Source organism: Agelaius tricolor, unplaced genomic scaffold, assembly GCF_023055355.1.
Source record: "Agelaius tricolor isolate 1412-34295 unplaced genomic scaffold, bAgeTri1.0.p SCAF_20, whole genome shotgun sequence".
NCBI lineage: Eukaryota > Metazoa > Chordata > Aves > Passeriformes > Icteridae > Agelaius > Agelaius tricolor.
In genome coordinates this window covers 11,647,325-11,669,135 of record NW_027269280.1, presented here as the reverse complement: position 1 = coordinate 11,669,135, position 21,811 = coordinate 11,647,325, and the positions used below count along the sequence as shown (strand labels likewise).

At 43.6% G+C, this 21,811-nt stretch overlaps 3 protein-coding genes across 3 annotated transcripts in view; 2 read left to right on the top strand and 1 right to left on the bottom strand.

The window, feature by feature from the left end:
* KLHL22 (kelch like family member 22) overlaps nt 1-21,811 on the bottom strand; it is a 303,656-nt gene that overhangs the window by 168,795 nt on the left and 113,050 nt on the right. The gene's annotated exons all lie outside the window — the stretch shown is intronic.
* Nucleotides 1-21,811, top strand: part of CABIN1 (calcineurin binding protein 1) — a 116,572-nt gene that overhangs the window by 67,789 nt on the left and 26,972 nt on the right. Inside the window, exons 31-32 of the mRNA XM_071445630.1 lie at nt 17,313-17,476; nt 20,647-20,743. Coding sequence (XP_071301731.1) covers nt 17,313-17,476; nt 20,647-20,743 — 261 coding nt within the window. The remainder of the gene's footprint in view (nt 1-17,312; nt 17,477-20,646; nt 20,744-21,811) is intronic.
* Nucleotides 2,591-15,013, top strand: LOC139598809 (PE-PGRS family protein PE_PGRS26-like). Its single transcript, XM_071445629.1, has 2 exons — nt 2,591-2,990; nt 3,119-15,013. Exon 2 carries the CDS (start codon nt 3,211-3,213, stop codon nt 3,745-3,747), a length of 537 nt encoding a protein of 178 aa, XP_071301730.1. The 5' UTR covers nt 2,591-2,990; nt 3,119-3,210; the 3' UTR covers nt 3,748-15,013.

Sequence of the window (21,811 nt, the reverse complement as noted above, 5' to 3'; positions counted from 1 at the left end):
TATCTCAGCAGTGCAGAGAGGCCTCAATCTTTGTGAACATTCATTATTCACCCTGGAACATTTCATGGAGAAATCCCAGAGTGCAGAAGTGGAAAATCATTTCCATCTGGCTCCTTGTATTGTGGCACTGGAGAGCACATGCTGGAGCTCACATTCTGCAGGTGATTCTGCCTCAGGTGTTCATCAGACTGTTCCTGATTGGGGCTGATTTGAAGAACCAAAAATTTTTAAACCAAAAAAAAAATTTAAATGAGGCTCAAAGTAGGAAACACAGAGTGCAATACAAACTTGTCAGTTCTAATGGTCTTTAATGGTTTTAATGGTCTTTCCCATAATTGAAGGACGAGTACAGGACATGGTCTTTGAGGATTACCAGTTGCACCTAGGGTGATTGTTTTCCTTTCTCAGAGATAGTTTGCTGAGCTGAAACTATTCATTCTGAGTATTTATTTTTAAAAGGACAAATGTTAGGTCATCTTGTTGACTCTGGGCATGTTTCAAGTTCCCTGTAATTGCTCTGTCAGTCTTTTTCCCATCCATCCTTCCTTGCCAAAATGCATAAAGCCACACTGTTTTGTTCCTATATCACCTAAATTAACTTCAAAAGCAGTAGATGTTAGCTGTTTCTATAGCCCTCATTTGCACAGTGTTAATAAAATAAAAAACCAGTGTATCATCTTTTACCCTTAACCAACCAGAAAACTTCAATCTTGTGTCCCAAATACTGCTCTGTACAAAAGTGATGAGTGAAAAGGTCTTTGATTTTAGGTGGTGTTGAGTCTGACCCAAGAGCAGCAGCAGGATGGTGCCAGCCACCCTCTGCAGGAGCCTGGAGCAGCCCTGCCTGCTCAGGGCTGCACTCACAGGGGTGTGGGTGGGTGCCTGAGAATAATCAGGGACATTTCTGACACGAGCACCAAAGCTTTAGTCCCTTTCTATGAGCACCAGGTGCTTTTATCCACTTGTTCTTCACAGCCCTCCTGAATTTGGAGCATCTCGGTAACACGTCCCATATCCAAATAATCCTGTGGTGTGGGGTTGTTCCCACAGGTACAGGGGATGCCACCTGCCCTTCATCCAGCAGATGTGTTTTTTACCTTAGGTAACTAATTTGGAATTCTTCTGCTCAGTAAGCACTGTAAGTTATGTACACCTGCACATGCAAATATTGCAAAATTCCTTCTGCTTGTGAGGGTTCAGACAACTGACTAATGTATGCTGTAGGAGTCTGCAGTGCAAACATGGGAAATACCATGGTGATTAATGAAAATGCCAGTCAGAGAGACAAAAAGTTGATAAGAAACCTTTGGAATTGGACAGAAACAAAGATAATACATGGTGAAAAACATATCCTTTTAAACTTTAAAGATAAAGAGACAATTTCAAATGAGTGAACACCAACAGTGTATTTAATTCCAGGTACAGCAACTACTTAATTTGCATAAAAAATGACAATACATAGGAAAAAGCCCTAGTGTAATAGAGGAGATAGGAGCTCTACTGTGACTAAAGGAGCAGATGAAAAAGGGCAGGTCAGAAGGAAGCTTATTTGCATGAATATATAGAAAGTAAGTATTCATTTCAGTTCTGTATTTAAAATGTAAATCTGTGCTATGCAGCCAAAAGAGTAAAGGTTAATGGATTTTTGAAGTGATAGTGTCAAAACTGTGTTGTTAATCAATATAGAATTTGTTATTGCCTTTGGTGGAAAGATGTGAGAGGCAGTGAAGACATGGGTTATTTTAGAGAGTGGCAATGCCCACAGTGAAATCTTTAAAACAAAAGACTTAAACCCTCTTACAGTTTAGGTGGAAACAGTCTATTGTTGATTAATATTTTTATAGGAGGTAAATAGGGTAGCTGAATTATTCTTCAGCTATTTTTTCAAGATGCTGTTAAGCATAGAAGTATGTGTATGATTTATACAAATAAGTAGGAAGTGGCAAGGTGTACAGGACTTTGAGTGTGAGAAGCCTTGAATTGCTGTGCTAAGAAAATAGGAACATGACGAAAAGATGGGTAAAAAGTGGCTAAAATGATGAGAAAGGAAGATAATGTTAGCACCTGATTTTTACCTATAGTGGGGACTGTCGTGGTTGAGAAGCAAGGTATTAAACCTGAGGTGTTAGTAAACAGGGTGGATTTTGAGTACTTCGGAATAATCCTCGTAAGTGGAAGAGGGGAAAAAAACCAAACCAAGTCTCTGTAATGCTTGGTAAGGCAAGGAAGAGGTCAAAGCAATTGCCCTGCCTGCAGAAGTGAGAGAAAGGAGCAAGTAAAGATAAAATGTTTAAACTTCTGAGATTACCTTAATCTCAGAGACTGGATCAGTGGCTGGGAAAAGAAGATGAGTTTAGCTGTGCTGAGCTGAGATTGAGAAAGATGTGTCAGTGAGTTTGTGAGGCAGGATTACATGGACTGAGGTTGGCAGCGGGCTGGCACACATTTGGGGTCTCTTCATTGGGGGATTGACCAAAATCATCAAAAGCAGGGAGAGAGAAGTCCGGGGGAAACGACAAGGGGAGATCTTTTGTTTTCCCCCCTCAAACAGTTTGAGAAAGGCAGAAGGATGTAAGGAAAGAAGTGACAAAGGGCTGGAGCGGGAGCGCTGCCAGCAGCACCCCGGTATCGCAGGAGCCGGGGAAGGGACGATGTGACAGCGGCAGCCCCGGTGTCGCTGGCGTGCGGGGGAGCCGCGGGGTGGCCCCGCGGGGGCGAGCGCACAGCGGTGCGGGCTGTGCCGCTGCGGGGGCGGCCCCGCGCCCGGCCATGGCGGCAGCTGCGGCGGGGAGGCGGCCGGTGCCTCTGGGCTCGGCTCCGCTCCGAGCATCCCGGCGGGCCCCGCCGCCTCGGCGCTGCGGGCGCAGCAGCGAACCGGGGAAAAATAGGTCACGGACGGGCCTTCGGTGGCGGCGAGGTGAAGGGCGGTGAAGCGGCACCCGCGGGGTTAAACTGGGTCAGGGAATATTTCGGGAAGGTTTGGCGGACAGGTGGGAGCAGATAACTGGTTTTTATTAATGCTCGCGAACCGACAGCGGCAGCTGTTGGCTCCCTTGCCCTCAGCGGGATGGCTGCGAGCCGGGCTCGGCGGTAACCGGCACCGACATCCTCTTGTCAGGCACGGCCGGCCCCGGCCCGCAGCCTCCCGGCGGCGAAGGCAGAGGCAGAAATAAAATAAATAACTATCCGCGGCGGCAGGAAATCCGAGGTATGCGGCTTCCAGGGCTCGGGCAACTCCGGTGCGAGAGGAAGTGTGAGCCGGGCGGGGGCGGTCAGGTGGGGGCGCGGGGGCGGCGCGGGGCCCGGGCGGGGGCGGGCGCGCTCCGGCTCCGCGGCCGCCGGGGAACTCCGGCGGAGCCAGCCCGCGCCTCGGTGATGGTGAGTGCGGGGGGCGGCTCGGGGAACTTCCCCCGCGGGGAGGCCGGGGGCTCCGGCGGGGACGGACGCGGTGCTGGAGGAAGTTCGGTCTCTGTGCCCGCAGCAGCACGAACAGCTGCCGGCTCCCCCGCGCCGGAGGGCGTTCCTCGGCGTGCCGTGCCTTTGCCCTTTCCCGTTCCGCTCGCCCGCGGGCTCTCCGAGCCTCCCCTCAGGCTGGCCGTGACCTGCGGGGAATCCCTTCCCGGTGCTGGGCGGGCTGCGGGCGCCGCTGGGCTCATCCGAGCTGGAGGGAGGGAGATGAGATCTGATGACATTTGCCGCCGTGGTTGGGAAATACTTATTTCATTAGTTCGGTTCGCCTGCGGTTAGAGGCTGAACAGAGCTGCTTTGCTGCACGGGAAAATCCTGAGGGCGATGGGAAACGGAGGAGTCGAGAGAAGTTTGGAAGGGGGGACGAAAGGGTGAGGGATTTTTGTTTGATTCCGTCTGTATTGTTTGGGATTTCTCCTTCCTCCGCTCTCTGGGTGGGATGAATTACTTAGCACCCTCATTCCTAATCCAGCCCTAAAGCTTGCAGGGGCTTTTCGGTCGGGTGGCACCGAGCACAGAGCAGCCCAGCTGTGCTCTCTGTGTGCGCTCCCTGCGCTGCTGCCAGAGCCCGGCGCACACGGGAGATTCCCCTGCTCAGCGGTGACCTGACAGCAAAGCCTGTTTGTTGTTCAGTGTCTGCTTTGCATGAGCCACGATGCTGTAACAGTTGCTGCTTCATTCAGCTAAAGAGAGAGAGAGGATAAGAGGATTCCAATTTAATTAGCAGTTTGTTAAAACCAGTCAGCTTTGTCTGGTCACATGTTTATAATTTTAGAACGTATGTCTTAATTGCAGTAAATTCTGGTGTTGTGCATAAAGCAAGTGCCACATGCTGTTTGCGGCATTGGCTGTGGCAGCTCCACGATTCTGGTTTTTTAATTTACTGCAGCCTCTGTTTGTTTGAGCAATGGCAGATTTTTGAGTGTGCAGGGGGCATTTTGCATGAAGCAGATCTAAGAATTAAAGCATATGCTGTAGAGGTTTTCATTACCCAGGGAGCTGCAAGTTGTGTCCCTTCTATTGGAGCATATTCAGGTTGACATCTTGAATACCCAGATACTGTTTTCAGTAATAGCACTGTTGTGTGTTTTTAGCATCTTTATTGGAGTCTGAAACACTCTAAATGTTGAGGCCTTCCTAACTCCTCCTCCCCCTCAATAATTACTCTGGTTGTTCTCAAATAATTTCTGTCTCACAGTATCACTGAAATCAAACACTGTGCCCTATCTTCTGAGCTGATACTGCCATGCCTTGTGTCAGACTGAGCTCTTGTGGTATTGCTGCTGGTCGAGCATTGAAGCTCCCCTGTGTATACTGTGATTTATGTTACTGTAAATAGAGTAATTAAATTATTGCTTCCCTGCAATGGCTTGCTCCTCTGGTGTTACCAAAGATCAGTTAACTTTAGTTGGGGTGCTAGGCAGGCTGCTGTTTACTTGAATTAGGCATTTCCACTTACTCTTACAACTGCATAAAGAGCTGCTTTTGTTTTTCTGAGGAAGTCCTGGCAGTGTCTGAAAGCAAGACAGCATAAGGTGTTAGCACACATATGTGTCCTCCCCCGCAAAAAAAAAAAAAAGGTAAAATACAGAGAAACAGTTACTGAAATTCTTTTTTGTTGCATGAATTCCTGTATCAGAGGAGAAAAGATAATTTGAGATTAGCTGTGGGGTGCATAACAGAAAGAGATTTTTTTACCTTTTATAGCCGTCAGGATTCCTTCAGGGCCTCCACTTGCTGGACAGAGAAGGGAAGTGCTCTGTGGATGCTGCTGTAGGGGGGGAAATGAGATAATGAAATTAATTACTTGTCAGCTCCTAATGGCTTAATTGGAGGCTCTTAATTGTTGAGGATGAAATGTGCAAACTCACGTAGAGCTGTAGTTTTTGGAGAGGAGTATGTCTTCCCCAAGGCTTCACCGACTGCATGTGGCTTTTTCTGGTTCATAACCTCTATTATGGAACATTTGTTTCTTACTACCTATTTCAAATAAGCTGCTCTTCCTGCCCTGAACTTCAGCTGACAAACTGTTTGAACTCCAGGATGTGTATTTCTGTCATTCCTAAGCCAGTAGGAAACCTCAGGCAGAGCTGGGACCTTCAAATACGAATTAAGTCATGTGTTTACAAACACAAGTCTTTCTAGAACTGCCCTTAGAAGAAGGAGCAGGGAACCCTAGTCAGATCTTAGAGAATTCTGGTTTGAAAGGTTTTTCTGCTAGCTCCTGCTGTCACTTTACCTCTGTCAGAACACTAGAGGAGTTGAAATGTTTGTTCCTTCTGCTTTCCATTGCTATTTTTCTTCTCAACATTGACAAAAGATTCGAGTATTTCTGCGTGCTTCCAGATTGTGTGCACATACCAAAATACCAGCCTGTCATGGAACATGCCATTCTTGTCACTCTGCAAAAGTGTTTTCCAATAGTGAACAGTTGAGGATATTTTTTAAGTACTATTCCTGGTATGTATTGCATTTTTCTATTTCACCTTGGTTGGTAATGCTTGTTTATATTAGTGCTTTTAAAAGTACTGACAGTTCTTCCTTTAAGTTCCAATATGCAGCTCTCCTAATTTTTATAAATAACTTCACAATCTATTCAGTGAGGTTTACTGGCTTCTTTCATAATCTTGATTTGTTGTTAAATAAGCTGCAAAAGCCCCTACCTATGTGTGTTTTGAAATCTGTGGCTTATAAACTAAAAATTAGACTTATAAACTATGAATGTAAGGTCATAGTAGCTTTAAAGAAAATTGCCAGTAGCCAGGCAGAGCAGTTGTCACATATGGATTTGTCACTTCTGAGCAATGACGTGGCCCCTTCCTGACCAAGTTTCAGTATGTGCTCTCCACAAACCTGATTTTCTCTTGTGTCACCTTGAACTTGCTTTACTTTTTCCTACTTAGCAGGGTCAGTTGAGAAAAAGCTACCCAACAGGTCACTGAGGAGAAATGTTCTCTTTTGAAAAGTCCCTGAGTGCCCCCCAAAGTCAGGCAACGTGGCTGTGTGGTCACTCACAGAACTCTGAGGTGAAAGTGGTGTCTGAAAAATGCATCTTAGCAAGCAGGCATTTTAAGGAGGATGTTTCTGGGTAATTTTTATGAAGATGTAATTTTTTATCAAGATCAAATTAAAGTGAAGTCTTTTCTCTACCAGGATCATCACTTGATTGTATTTTATGAGCTGCCATCTGATGCTGCTATAGAGGGTTTTCTGTTTTCAAAAATGGTGATGGAAATTAGTAGCAAGCATTTTCTGGACTTTTTGATTTGTATTTCTTCAGGCTCAAAGATCTCAGCAGGATCTCCTAATGCCATGGATTCTAGTGATTTGGTACTGACAAGAAAGAACACTGACTGCTTTATCAGTATTGTTCTCTGAAATGATAGCATTTTCCTCTGTGCTGCTGATCTAACCCTGCAGCTTTGGATATTTTCTGAAACTTGGAGTTTCACAGTGATATAGATGTAAAATGTAAAGGTGCATATGTCACTTTTCCTAAGCATTTTATGAACATGCTGAAATATTTTGCAAACACTGGGATTTTATGGACTCTCATCTTGATATTTTACTCAGTGTTTCATTATGTAGAGGAGAGTAAAAGCTGAAAGTCTGGGCTGTCAGTGCAGGGATGCTGCATGTCAGCTGTTGGGTGGGAGTGGGCAGTTAAGCATTTTGTTTGTTGAAAAGCAAGGGATGTAGGATGGAAGACCAGTTTGTGTTGGCATAAAAACTGGAGTATTTTGGTAAAATAACTTTTTAGCACTCTGACAGCCTAGTTTAAAATACTCAAAACCAACGAGTCTTTATGTATTGGATAATCAGTAATTTACATCTAAAACTTGGTATTTAAGTGGGTGAAAATGCATTCCTTCAAATCCTTCAAGCCTGAAGAGTTTCAGGCTGAAACAGTAGAAGTGACATTCTGTAAAAGCAGGAGACCCTTACTGCAGTGTTACAGCACGAGGAATCTCTGAACAGCTCTTCATGTTAATTCAGAATGTTAATTCCACATTACCAGTGTGCTGAATCTCAGCAATTAGCACAGCACTTCAAGTTACCAAGTTCTTGTCCTCCTTTCCCTTGTGGAACTGTGTATACTGCACTGGATGATGGAGGCTGTGTTAGGCTGTAGTGCCAAAGCAGGTTTTTAAGGCAGGAGTGTTGTCAGAATAACCTCAGCAATGCTCTGTGCCATGCTCACTATTTTTGGGTGCTACAAATGGTACTCAGAAATGATAGCTGATAATTCTGAAGCCATTTTCAAGTTTCTTCAAATTAGGCTGAGGTACAATCACAGAATTGTAGAATCACAGAACAGTTTGGGTTGTAAGAGACTTTTAAAGGTCACCCAGTCCAAATCTCCTGCAAAGAACAGGGACATCTTCAACCAGATGAGGATGTTCCAAGCCCTGCACACTCTGACCATGAATGTTTCCAGAGATGGGACATCCACCACTGCTCTGGGCACTCTGTGCCAGTGTTTTGCCACCCTCATTATGTTATAAGTTTTTCATTATATCCTGTCTAGATCAACCCTTTTTAAATTTAAAACTATTGCTCCTTGTCCTGTCGTGACAGGCCCTGCTAAAATGTGTGTCCCCTTTTTTCTTAGGCCCCTTTTGAGGCTTTCCCAGAGTCTGAGCAGTCCCAGCCCTCTCAGCCTTGGCTCCCAGCAGAGCTGCTCCAGCCCTCTGATCCCCTCTGTGGCCTCCTCTGCACCCCTGCAGTGGGTCCAGGTCTTTGCTGAGGTGAGGGCCTTGGGGCTGGACACTTTATTGCAGCTGGGATCCCCAGGTACCCTTGCTCCCTCAAATAATGCCAGTTACAGTGTCTGGACACTGCTGGCTGCCTGCTTTGTATCCCCTGGGGATCCTGGGACACTCACTGTGCAGGCAGAAGTGTTGGGGTATGGGTGAAAACAAAAAATATCTCACAATCCTTAAACTTGCCCTTCTCTGGGAGCCAACAGCTGCTCCAGCTCTGTGTTAACCCAAATTCTGGGGTTCTGCAGCACCTCCTTTAGGGGTCAAACTGAGTGCTGGGGCTCAGCCTTGGTTTGCCACTGACAAAGTTTCTGGTTGTCATTTATGTCCCCTAACGTTTGCCATCTTTTATGACTTAGCCATCATCCTTTGTGTTGAAAGGCAATAGTAATTTCTAGTTTGTAATTCATCTCATCCTGACGTGGAGCCTGTAATAGCTCAGGTGAGCCCCATCCCCTAAATGCCTTTTCCCCTCTGTAAAATGTTTCTGGGTGCTACCATTAAATGTGTGTGTCTCTATTAGAGATGTGTGGAATCAGATTAAATTCATGCCATGTGTTGTCAAAAAAGTTGAACTTTGCTAATGTCCTCAGGGGGCTGGTGCAGAAGCCTGCCCATGCATGTACCAAGCTTCTTTCATGGCCTTTTAGTGCCATTTGCATCTCATGCCAGGCAGTCTGCTTGTAGCAGATACACAGCAAAGTTCTTAGCATGAAAATCCTCTTCATTCAAGGAAAGGCTGTCTATTAGGTGAAACCAGAACCCCTGACACTGTCTAGATGTGCCCTGCTCTCCATTTATTTTGGTGGTATAGAAGTCTTCCTGTATCTGGCCCCAAAAATTGACTAAAGAAATTCAAAATTCTGGTAAAGGATTTTTTCCCATCAAAGTTTTCATATTCTTTCATTAGATTTTTGCATCAAGTTATTTGTGTGTTAGAAGATTCAGAAGCAGTCTGTGTTCTCTGGATTTCTGTGCTTTATATCCTCCAAAGAAAAAAAATCCAAACTCTTTCATAAAGGGACATGACATGAAACCAAAATGTGCCTCAAAAAAGGGAACTGAAGTAACAAAGACAGAATCTGAAATTCCAACATGGGTGAGGAGAAACTCCTCAGTGTTTTCTGTTGAGTCTAAGTCTCTGGATGACTTCTGCTCTTCTGCATCCCTTTGGTAACCTTGAATTGTCTGCAGGACACAGTGAATGAAACTTAACTGTTGGTAATTTAATTCCTAACCAATCCCTTTTTTTCTCTCCCCTAAAATACATTTGGTAAAAGGGAGCAGCTTATAGAGGAACGATGATAAATGTACTTAAGTAATTTGTTCCAAAGTCTTTTTATCAGTAACTGACCTTCCAGCTTGAGAAGTTGTCCAGCTGTCCAGAAGGGAACCTTTGTTAATGCTGGCAACAGAAGAGAGGGGGGAAAAAAAAGTCAGTGTTCTACAGCTTTATCTTCAAATCCACTTTTGCTTTAGCAGCCCAGATCTGCAGGTTAGAGGAAAAGGGACTGAAAAGAGGGAGTTCTTGGAGTGGCCTGCAGAAAGGCACTGAAAGGTCTAGCACCCTGCTGGTGTTAACCTGGAGAAGCAGTGAGGGAGCAGCCCCCTTCACCCAGAGCATGGGCATTGTGCTCACACTCCTGTGTTTGCTGCATTTTCCTGTGGGTGCTGCCTGCTGCAGAGCTCCAGAGGGAGTGCAGCTGTGGTATTGTTTGAGCACAATTGCACCTTCAAACCAAGTTTCAAGAGACTGCTGTGTCGCTTTTCCTTTCTTTCTTTGTCTTTCTGTCATAGCCATGCAGTAGAATAGTTTCTTTATTTCCTTTGCTTACAGTCTAGTTAGCTGTTTCCCTTTAAAAAAAAAAAAAAAGTGACGTGACTTTCTGTTGACATGGTTGTGAAATCACATGGTACATGGGAACCATCAGAGTAAAAACTCCTCAAGCCTCCTGACTGGGTGAACATAAACCTCCAGATTCTGCCTGGCAAGTGGCCAAACCCAGAGCTCTGCAAAGGCCATCTCTGGGCCTCAGTTTCTGTTTCATTAATTCCACCTGAACTTGTAACTCATCTTAACAAGGCATTTCTGCTTTTATTTAATCCTTATGCAGCAAGGAAATCATTCCCTTTCCCTGCCTCCTGTGTGGATGTCCCTGACTCATGCTCAGTCTCCCAAAGTGGCTGTGGTTTGGGTGTTCTTTTCATAGGGTTAAAACCAATTTAAAGTCAAATCAACTGTAAAATGATTGTTCTGGAAATTGAGAAGTCTGAAATTTAAGACCCTGCAAATATATTGTATATTGAAGAGAGAAATAAGGAGGTGAAAATTGTCCATTATGTTTCTTTATCAGCATATGATGACTGGAACATGTGCACTTCCATTTCTCAATATTTTTTCATGCTGCTGTCTTGCTGAAATAAAGTTACAGAATTCCACAGTTCTTCCAAAATGCATACATGCTGTTTATTCATTTCCAAGTGTGTGTGTATTTAAAAGATAAGAAAATGACAATATTTGCCTTATAGACTAGGAATTGTAATCCTGCTTGTTCTTGACTTACTGAAAGGAGGTTGCTGCAGTTTTGCCTTTATTTCTGTTTCCTTTGCCAGGCTGATAAACTGTAATTTATGTATTCTCATATTTTTAAATACATTCTGTTACTGTTCTATGTAATAACTACAGTCTGGAAGAGTTGGTAGGATTTTCCTGAAATCAGCTCAGTTACAGTAAGCCAGGGTTGCTCGATGGCACAGGCCCTGCAGATAACACTTCTAATACTCTGAATACTCTGCTTGCCTTTCTCAATACTTCTGTGCCCACTTGCATTCCTGTTCACAGAGGCAGAATTGTTCCATTACAGGCTGAATAGCAGTGGGGATGAAGTGAGGAATTGAGGAAGAAAAATAAGAGAATTATCTGTAGAAAAGAAGAAAAAAATCAGGTGACAGAGGAAAATAATAAGAGATATGAGATAGGAGATATGTTAAGGTTGGTTGAGAAAAAGTGGTTTAGAAATGTGCTACATGGGGGAGGGGGCAGTGGTTTTAATGGTTGTGCTCAGGGGTGGCAGGAAGTTGTGAGTGGAGCACTAAATAAAGCCCTGCTGGCACAGGAGGGTGGGGACATTCAGTGGTCTGTGCTGGACCTTCCTGACCTCAGAGAGAGAGCTCTCAAACCCTGTGTGCTGAATCTGTTCAGCTTGAAGCATATTCCTTTCCTCTGCAGGCACCCACAGCAAGAAAATGAAATTAAATAAGTAACTAAGAAGACAGAACATGAGTAAAACTGGTGGTGTTTCAGTATGTTGTGCTTAACCCTATATAAAAGCAGGGACTTAGGAAAGTGGGAGCTTTCCAGGGATTCTACAGCTGTGCTTACTTCAACTTCATGATTTTGAAATACCATGTAGATAGTTACATTATTAATTGTTGCCTTCCCTGCACCACTTAATTAGTTATTTTGCTACTTTTGACATACTTTTTAGCAATCTTAAAATAATATTTAAAGTGTTTTTACTAAAGGCTCTTAGCAGGACATTACTGAGACTGACAAATGAGGAAATGTTTGGTTTTGGCTTGTGCACTTGCAATCCAGTTTGTGCATGTAGTGCAACTTGAACTTCCAGGACCCCTTGGGAAAAAAAAAAAAAGGGATGAAAAATAGGGAATTAAGTAATGGGAAGTCTTTATTTGTATTAGTGTGGGGTTTCTGTGTTTGCTTGTTATATGTGAATTGGATCATGTGAAGCATGACTTGCATTTCTCCATTTCCATGGAGCAGGGAGAGAGTAAAGTTTGATCAGTGCTTAGAAAATGGCTCAGCCTGGAGCTGTGCCTGGCAGCAGCAGCCATCCCCAGGGAGCTTTGGGCTTTGCTGGGATCTGTCAGCCTCTCCTCCTCAGAGAGGCATTCCTAAACCCCAGGGAATCCCCTCCCCTAAAGTTCTGGAGTAAGCAGCATGGAGGAATAATAAGCACTTCCTTCCTTGCTATTTTCAGTGCCTGAACTAGAAAGTCCCAGAGTTCTGCAGCTCTGCTCCCAGCTCCTCTTTGCTCCCCTCCTCCCGAGCCTGCAGCTCTGCAGGGGGAGGCACAGCCCCAATCCCAGCTGAAGAACAATTGTACAAGTGTCACCAGGATTATGGCAGCCTGGCTCCATTATTCAGCTTTCTATTTAATGTCATGTTCAGTATTAAGTTCTCTGCAGGGTTTTCACTACTCCCAGATTTATTTTTTCCTAGCAGTGTGTGTCAGGCTTCCCCCGCCCCCACTCTTGCAGCGGGTTTGTTTTGCCAGGAAGGCATGGAGAGCAGCCTGATGTTTTGGATCCTGAGAGGCATTTTGGGCTTGTTGGAAGTGGCTCACTCCTTCCTCTGGTTTGGTGTAAACAGCTCTGCTGGCTGTGGCTGCAGGGAGGAGAACCTTTCAGCAGTGGCAATGGTGGCCAGCAAACACGAGCGGGCGTTGGATGTAAAATCCTTCCTGTGCCCAGAGCTGGAGACGTTTTGTCAGGTACCCTGAGTGGCCAGAACCAGCTACAAAACCTTTCAAAGAACTGGGAACTGCTGGCACAAGGATCTGCACTCTTCTGTGAGTGGACTTGGCCAACAAATCTCAGTTTTCAAGTGATGATACAAAAACTTCAGTTGAAGTGAATAATAGTTCCTGGTCTTCTCCCCACTTGTATCTTTACAGACTTTGCATTTGTACCTCTCTTAAGCTTTGTTAAAAGTAATAAAAGCCTAACACTGAGCTTCTTAAAAAAAGTTGCAGTGTGTGTGATCTGAATTTGGAAGTATTCTTCTTGAAGTTTATTGATATTTAGGAAGGAAAAATTAATACCTGATGGGCTTTCCCTTTGAAAGAAATTTAAACAAGACATTCTGTAGTTTCTGACTAAAATCACAGTCTTAAAAGTTCCATATGACTCACAAAATGAGCTCTGATAAACTCACTTTCCCCTCAGTGTTTTGCATATTGCTTAACACAATCTCAGTGATGGAATGAAGATTGCTCTGGTGGCAGGTTTCTTTCTGCTTTTGCCTCCAGGCTGCCTGTGGAACATTGGACCCCTATCTATTGATGTTTTGCATTTATGAAGCTGCAAGTCAACACATGAAAAGTTAGTGACTTTCCTTTTAAAATCAGTCCTACTTTTGTAATTGCAGTGAGAAACCTGACAGCCCTAATGTGAGTTTTAATTTAACCTCTTCTAATGTGCCCTGTTGTGGAAGACAGCAGCATTCTCCAAAAGATACAACTTTGTTTCTATCTGAGGGGCTTTTTCCTGGGTTTCTGGATGCAGTTTGTATATTCTGGCATTAAAAATGGCTCTAATACTAAATTGTTGTAATTTCCAGGCTAGCATTAAAATGGATACATGGGATATATGAGAAGGAGCTGCAAAATTATTTCCAGCTAATTCCAGATACAATATCTGATCCAAGTGATCCTCCTGATTCAAATGAAGGATGAGATAATGCTGAAAAAGACCAGGAACCTACCTACACATTGGCAGAGTTCCACTCCTACAGTGTGCTGGAGTTGACCATAAATTGTTTTGTGTAGTTAAATTGGCTAAGTAGGTTGTTGCAATGTGGTGCCATTATGAGGCATTCACTTGTTTTGGGATTTGGCAGGAACCCAGTTTACATACGTGCAGAGAAGCAAAAAATAGCAGCTCCAGAATGTGTGTTTCATCTGTGGGCTGAAAGGAGAGCCATTGTATGGTTTGGAGGAAGAAAAAGCATCTCTGTTGAAATAGAAGCATGTGCTGGTTTACAGAGCTGTGCCCTGCAGGATCTGTGGGAGCTCTTGGCCACCAGGCCATGGGAGGTGTTTGTGGACACTGCTGGGAAGGGGAGGAGCAGTGCCTGTGCCTGGGGCTTGGGCATGGTGCTGTTTTAGGTACAGTCTGGAAAAGGGAAGCTACAAAAAAGAGCTTGAAAGAAAGCTTCAGGGAGCAAAGAGGAAGAACAGCTTTATTGTGATCACTAGGGAGTAAGAGTAGAGAGCACGAGGAAAAGCAAGAGCAAGAAAATTTGGCAGATTAGTCTGTGCATTATATCCAGTTGAAGTCACTGTTTTCCATGTAAGAACACTGATATTAAACCTCTGATATTTCTGTGTTGTTTTTTCCTAAGTTCCTATACATCTTATGGAGTGGAACTAGAGATTCTCTGCAGACATGCAAGGAAAAGGTCCATTTTACACAGGGGGTTATGGATCTGCTTTTCTGGTCAAATGTCATTTATGATTGCAGTAATAATTTTCTTTTCTTCCACTTTGTATTAAGTTCTGAAGAGTTTTGATCACACTGAAAGTAAAGCTAAACAAATCGAAGCAAGACCTTTAAACAAAGATAAAGGAGTAAATATTTGTATATCCTGCTCTCTGAACAGGTTTGGAAAGCCAAACTCTTTTCCAGTCAGGTACTCCTATCAATGAGACTGTTCTTTCCTGCCTTGTCACAAAATTGTTTACGTGATCAGAGGATTTTCATCTTAGAAAGCTGCTACAGGAAAAGCTTCAGAACCAAATAAACCACAAGGGAAGGGTTTGCAGTGATGCAGCAGCAGTTTTTGTGAATGATCAGAAGTCCCATCCTAACATGCAAACATGGTATCATGTGCAGTTCATTTTTTTAGGTGTGGTTGACTAGGGTGCTGACAGCATCCACAATAAACACCTGAAAACAATCTCAGTAGATGTATTAGACATGGCAAAATCTGAGCTAACTAACCCTAATTCAATTATATTTGCTATCAGCCTCCAGCTTTGCTCCCCAAAGATTCCCTTGTCCCAGAAATTTAATTAGAAGGTTCAGGATGTGTGGCCAAGTATTTGAATCTGCCACTAGAAAATGGATTCTGCTGAGGAATCTAATTCTTCCTTTTGGACTGGTTAGTTCACAGTGAACACTGATGACATCAAGGCTCTAACCAAGTTCCTAAAACATTTAATAACAGATTATTTGAAGATAGAAACTTGCTGTGACTGCATATTAACAGCTTTCAGGCCAGGAAAACTTACTTCAGGTTACTCCTTATTTTTTATGGTTAGTTGAGCTTTGACTTAGTAAGGTGTGTTCATTGACACTGAAGAAAAATGCACAGTATAATTTGGGCTTTGCTTGCTGTTTCTTGGAGCAGTTCAGAAGCATATTTAGAAGGTGTGCTGTGGCTTCTGTGAGCCTTGCTGCTGGCAGGAATCAATTGACTTCTAATCCATATCTCACTGTCTGGAGGAGCTCAGCTTTTATCTGTCCCTTATTCCCCTGTCCCTCTGTGAAATTCCACAGGCTGCAGAATCTGCCCTTTATTTTCCCAGTTGTGGTTTTTTCAGTAGGATCCCTGTGTGAAGGTTTCCCTTTTCCCCCTCTGCAGCGAATCTGGTTGGGTTTTTTCAGTTGGATCCCAGTGTGAAGGTTCCTGTGCACGTATTATGTCCTTTTCAGTAGGATCCCTGTTTGTGAAGGTTTGGTTGTGTTTTTTCCAGCTGGATTCCCATTTGAAGGTTCCCTTTCCCCCTCAGGCTGTGTTTTTTCAGTGTGATCCCCATTTGAAGGTTCCCTTTCCCCTCAGGCTGTGTTTTTTCCAGCTGGATCCCCATTTGAAGGGATTGATTCCCTTTCTCCCTCAGGCTGTATTTTTCCCTGCTGGATCCCCATTTGAAGGTTCCCTTTCCCCCTCTAGCTGTGTTTTTTCAGTGTGATCCCCATTTGAAGGTTCCCTTTCCCCTCTAGCTATGTTTTTTCAGTGTGATCCCCATTTGAAGGTTCCCTTTCCCCTCTAGCTATGTTTTTTCAGTGTGATCCCCATTTGCAGTGTCTCTTTCCCCCTCAGGCTGTGTTTTTTCCAGCTGGATCCCCATTTGAAGTTCCCTTTCCCCCTGTGGTTGTTTTTTCCTGCTGGATCCCCATTTGAAGGTTCCCTTTCCCCCTCTAGCTGTGTTTTTTCCTGCTGATCCCCATTTGCAGTGTCTCTTTCCCCCTCAGGCTGTATTTTTTCCTGCTGGATCCCCATTTGAAGGTTCCCTTTCCCCTCTAGCTATATTTTTTCCAGCTGGATCCCCATTTGCAGTGTCTCTTTCCCCTCTAGCTATATTTTTTCAGTGTGATCCCCATTTGCAGTGTCCCTTTCCCCTCAGGCTGTATTTTTTCAGTGTGATCCCCATTTGCAGTGTCTGTTTCCCCCTATGGTTGTGTTTTTTCAGTGTGATCCCCATTTGCAGTGTCTCTTTCCCCCTCTAGCTATATTTTTTCAGTGTGATCCCCATTTGAAGGTTCCCTTTCCCCTCAGGCTGTATTTTTTCAGTGTGATCCCCATTTGCAGTTTCCTTTCCCCCTGTGGTTGTGTTTTTTTCAGTGTGATCCCCATTTGAAGGTTCCCTTTCCCCTCAGGCTGTGTTTTTTCAGTGTGATCCCCATTTGAAGGGATTGATTCCCTTTCCCCTCAGGCTGTGTTTTTCCCTGCTGGATCCCCATTTGCAGTGTCCCTTTCCCCCTCTAGCTATATTTTTTCAGTGTGATCCCCATTTGAAGGTTCCCTTTCCCCTCTAGCTATATTTTTTCAGTGTGATCCCCATTTGCAGTGTCTGTTTCCCCCTGTGGTTGTGTTTTTTCAGTGTGATCCCCATTTGAAGTTCCCTTTCCCACTGTGGCTGTATTTTTTTCCTGCTGGATCTCCATTTGAAGGGATTGATTCCCTTTCCCCCTCAGGCTGTATTTTTTCCAGCTGGATCCCCATTTGAAGGGATTGATTCCCTTTCCCCCTGTGGTTGTGTTTTTTCAGTGTGATCCCCATTTGAAGGTTCCCTTTCCCCTCTAGCTATATTTTTTCAGTGTGATCCCCATTTGAAAGTTCCCTTTCCCCTCTAGCTATATTTTTTCAGTGTGATCCCCATTTGCAGTGTCTGTTTCCCCCTGTGGTTGTGTTTTTTCAGTGTGATCCCCATTTGCAGTGTCCCTTTCCCCTCAGGCTGTATTTTTTCAGTGTGATCCCCATTTGCAGTGTCTCTTTCCCCTCTAGCTATGTTTTTTCAGTGTGATCCCCATTTGCAGTGTCTGTTTCCCCCCCAGGGCATCTGGCGCATCCCCGTGGATGAGATCGACCGGCCGGGCAGTTTCGCCTCTCATATGAACCGCTCCATCGTGCTGCTGCTCAACGTGCTCTCCCAGCTGAGGGACTACAGCACCCTGCTCAAGGTCTCCTCCATGCTGCAGAGGACCCCTGATCAGGGAAAGTACGAGAGGTTTATTTCAGTTGAAGCCGTTTGTTGTAAAGCTTTTCAGTGGGTTTTGGTCGCTGTATGACTGTTTTATTTAAAGCTGGTCTTTGTTTAGGGAAAAAAGTCTTGAGACAGATTCCCTTGGGAATAGAGTGGAATTGTTGGTTTTCTTGGCTTTTACAGAGATGGGGTAACTGAGAGGAGTTTTAAAAGATTTTATTATCTGTCTCAATGAATAGTGAGACAAAAAAGATATAAAACTCAACTCTATTTTATCAAAAACTAACTTACTTCTTAATTACAATACTTTATAAATGTTTTTCAGCTTATTGACTTTTACTACACAATACTGTTATTACTTCTAATACTATTATTATTTCTAATTACCTGTATTTTTCCCTACGTAGTTCTACTACAGTGGATCTTTCACAATTCTAATTCTCTAAAATATCTAGTCCTTTTACAAAACCCTATTTTAAAACTTATTAAAACTTGCTTTTAGTTCAATCTTTCTCTTAACAATGTCATGTCTATTCCATAATAAGTCAACACACTTTATCTCAGTGTTTACATACAGATGTGTAAGACTGTGTGAGCTTTCTATCAACAAATCCATTTCCCACAGGCAACCGTGGTTAATTTTTCCACAGATGACGATTCTATAAAGTAGCCTGGAGTTTCTCTGCCTTTCTGCTGAGACTCAGAGCAGCCATGGGGGTGCCTAGCAGGCTTACAGAGGTGTGCTGTGTCACGTGGAGGGATTCTCTGGAGGAGCAGAGGGTGGCTGGGGCACCCTGTGCTGGCCCTTGCGTAAGAGGCGCGCGCGGCGCGGGAGGTCAGGGCCCAGCATCCTGCCTTCCTGTAATCCTTGATGTCCTGAACAATGCCTGTGTGCCTCTTGGCAGCTGATGCTATTTAAAAAGCTTATCCTGTTCAGGGGTGATCTAATTTTAATTGCATTAACCTTATTTAAGAAAAAAGAAGCTATTAGTGTGAGCTATATATGGACTCGTATCAATGGGAAGACCAAAATAAACATCCAAGGAAAACACTGAGGTAAAATTCTAGTAGGTTGTCCTGTGGGAAATGTTGAAATTGGTCTCTGGCAAATGTTTAAGAAATGAAACATGAATGATTGATGGCAAGAAGTTGGAGGCATTGAAGGTTTCTTCATGTGTTTTTGAGTGTGAGTGCATGTGAATTTGCATGGATTGTAGTGTGGCTGGGAATATGTCACCCCTTGTTCAGCAAACTTGAAGCCAAAAATGCTTTGACTTTTAACATGTCAGAAGGACTGAACCATAGAAGGTTTCAATTTCTGTCCTAAGCAAACCCATAGCTGTACTAAAAATATTATGTTATTTGTAAGTCTAGACTGAATTCAAAAAACAAATAATTTGACATGTTAGATCAGCCAGTGCCAGCCATGGTGAGGTGCAGTTGTTAGAGGAAATTAGAAATACAGATAATTCTGGGTGTGTCTGGTATATGCCTGGAACAACCCTATTTTTAAAAACATGGTTGTTTTAGTTATTACTGAACTAATGAGGAGTCAGATGTTTATGGTTTGCTTTTCAGAGAAAAGAGAGCAAAATTACCAATTTAACCTAAAATCATAGAGAGGAAATATGCGTATTTAAAATTTGGCCTTTTGACTGAAATAGTACCCTTCAGAGTTATTTACTTGATTTCTAGGCCTCTCATTCAAACCAGCTAATTCTGAAATAGAAATTAAGTTTTCCATTAAATGTGATTAGGTGGGAATGACAGCTGGAAGTGTTTTGCTTGAAAGCAGACTAAAACATTGTGTCCAAATACACTGAAATTACAGTGCTCTAGTAAATTAAATGAAGCTGTAGAGTGAATGTTTTACACATAAAATATGATTTTTTTTGTAATACTTACTAGGGAAAAAAGGGTAGTAGCACACCCATGAACCCAGGATTTTTAGAACTAAAACTCCTGGGTTCAAAGGCAACTGATATGATCAAAGAGAGAGGATTTGCTGATGTCCTTAATCTCACATGCTCGCTTTATCCAGAACATGAAAATCACCTGAGAGTTCAACATAGCTTTGTGTAACTATAAGATTCTTTTTCAAAAAAAGGATTGAATAAAAAGCTGGTATTTGAGGGGCACAGAAGTCTTGATACAAGAAAACTGTAAATCTGGTTGTCTGGTTTGCTCTGGGTTTGGTTGCTTGGTGTTTTCTCATTTCTCCCCTTCCCTCTGGTTGTAGGCAGAGCTGTCATCTCTGATCTTGTGGGGAGGGTAGAAGTGGAGGGAAACAAAGCTAAAGAGTTAAATCCCAATATTGTTATATTTCAGAATGCACCTGTGGATTTTTGTTTGTTTCTTATGTTTTAAAGTTGTTGTATTGGCTTGTTCTTGTTTTTCTTTCAATGTCCTGTGTCTTGGTTTGAAAAGAGAGATGTCTGTTAAGGGAGGCAGGAGCCTCCCCTGAAATGGAAAATGCAAACCCCCTCCCTCCAAATTATTATAATTTTTAAATCAAGGGGCTCTCAGGAAAAGATATGGGAGCAGGAATAGCAGTTCTCTACTAGGAAGATTAAAAATACAAATGCAGTAGTACAAAAAAAAGAAAAACAAACCACAGCCAGAGTGAGAGCAGGCCCTGTCCCCCTGTGTGTCAGGGGGGTGGCACAGCCCCATCCCATGGGGGCTCAGCCCTCCTGCAGTGCCAGCTGTGGCTCTGCTGGAGCAGGGATCCTGCACAAGGGGGGAGTTTTCCTCTGCAGCTCCAGGGCTGCTGCAGATGGGCCTGGGCTCCCTCTGGCCATGCAGGGCAGCAGAAGCTGCTCCTCTGGCAATGCACTGGGCAAAGGCTGCTGGGCTGTGCCAGGCTCACATTGGATCCAGGTAGGAATGCTTGGCTCCTGCCCTGGGCAATGCAGCATCTCCCCATGGGATGATGGAATTGGATCAGCCCTGCAGGGACACTCAGTGGCCATGGACAGCAGAGATCTCCTGCAGGGAGGATTGGCTGTGGGAGAGATAAAGGAAAAACTGCCCCATGGACAGCAGAGAACTGCCCCAGCTCTGACTGATGGGGACAGAACACACACCCACAGCTGCACCTTTCAACCTAAGCCATTCCTGGTCCTTGCTTTGGAGGCTGGGAGCTTTTGGCAGCTAACTTCATTTCTCTCTCTTGCTGGGGACAGGAAGTACCTGCGTGATGCCGATCGCCAGGTGCTGGCCCAGCAAGCCTTTGTGCTCACAGTGAAGGTGCTGGAGGACACTCTCAACGATCTCACCCAGGTGAGGCAGCAGGGCACTCCATGGCTCTCATTTAGTAATTAGCTCTTGCAGTGTTCACTCATTCCTTACATCTCCTGAGATTCAAAGACTGCATTTATAAGCACTTACTCCCAATACCTTTTGTTTATGTGCCACTACACTGAAAATTTTCTTCCAGCATTGTTGATTTTTTGGTTTTGAATTTCAGTAACAAATACAGTTTGCAGTAAGGATTGCAAGATTGCAGTAAGTTTGGTCTCACTGTCCCTTAAACATCAACTAATGGTAGATACATGTAATGTTCAAGCTCTCCATTTTCAGGTGAGGTCTATAGGAAAATTCCTTTTAAAATGAACTAAGATTCCTCTTGCAAAACAAACCCAGACAGCTTGGTGTTACATGCCTAGACACTTTTCACTGCTAGTCCTTGACAGCACCACACTCATGATTACATATGATTGTAATCTAGATTTAGTTTTTAAAAGTCACACAGAAGCTCATCAGTTCCCAGGTTAAGGAATCTGGATATTGGAACTTTGCTTTGTAAATACATTCAAGGAAGAACTTGTTCTAAGGATTTTCTAAGTTAACAGACTGTAGGTTTAACCAACTAAATGAAAACATGGGCAAGAACACTGGAACTCTGTATATTAAATAGTTTGTTCATAAATCTGGATGTAAGAGTTGTATCATTGTCCATTTTTGAAAGAAAAGATGATCTACTGAGGTTTTCTACCTTTGGAAGACCCCCAAAGTAAAGGTGCAAAAAGTAAAATACTATAGCAGGGTTTTGCCTACTTGATCTATTAACAAGAAGGTTATGTAAGAATAACGAAAGGAAAGAGTCTTAAACTTGAGCTTGATCTGCAACTGCCAAAAGAAACAGATTTGGTTTTGATTTCAATATGCTAGAAGAAAAATTTGTGCAGTTAATACCTTGGATTTCATTTAGTTGGATCCCTTAGCATGAGGGAAAAGAAACACTGGGGCTTCGGTTCAGCCTGAGCTGTTGACACTTCTCTGTGGTTGTTTGTACTCATTAAAATACTTATAATTGTAAGATTTGTGGCCTGGATTAATTAATATTGA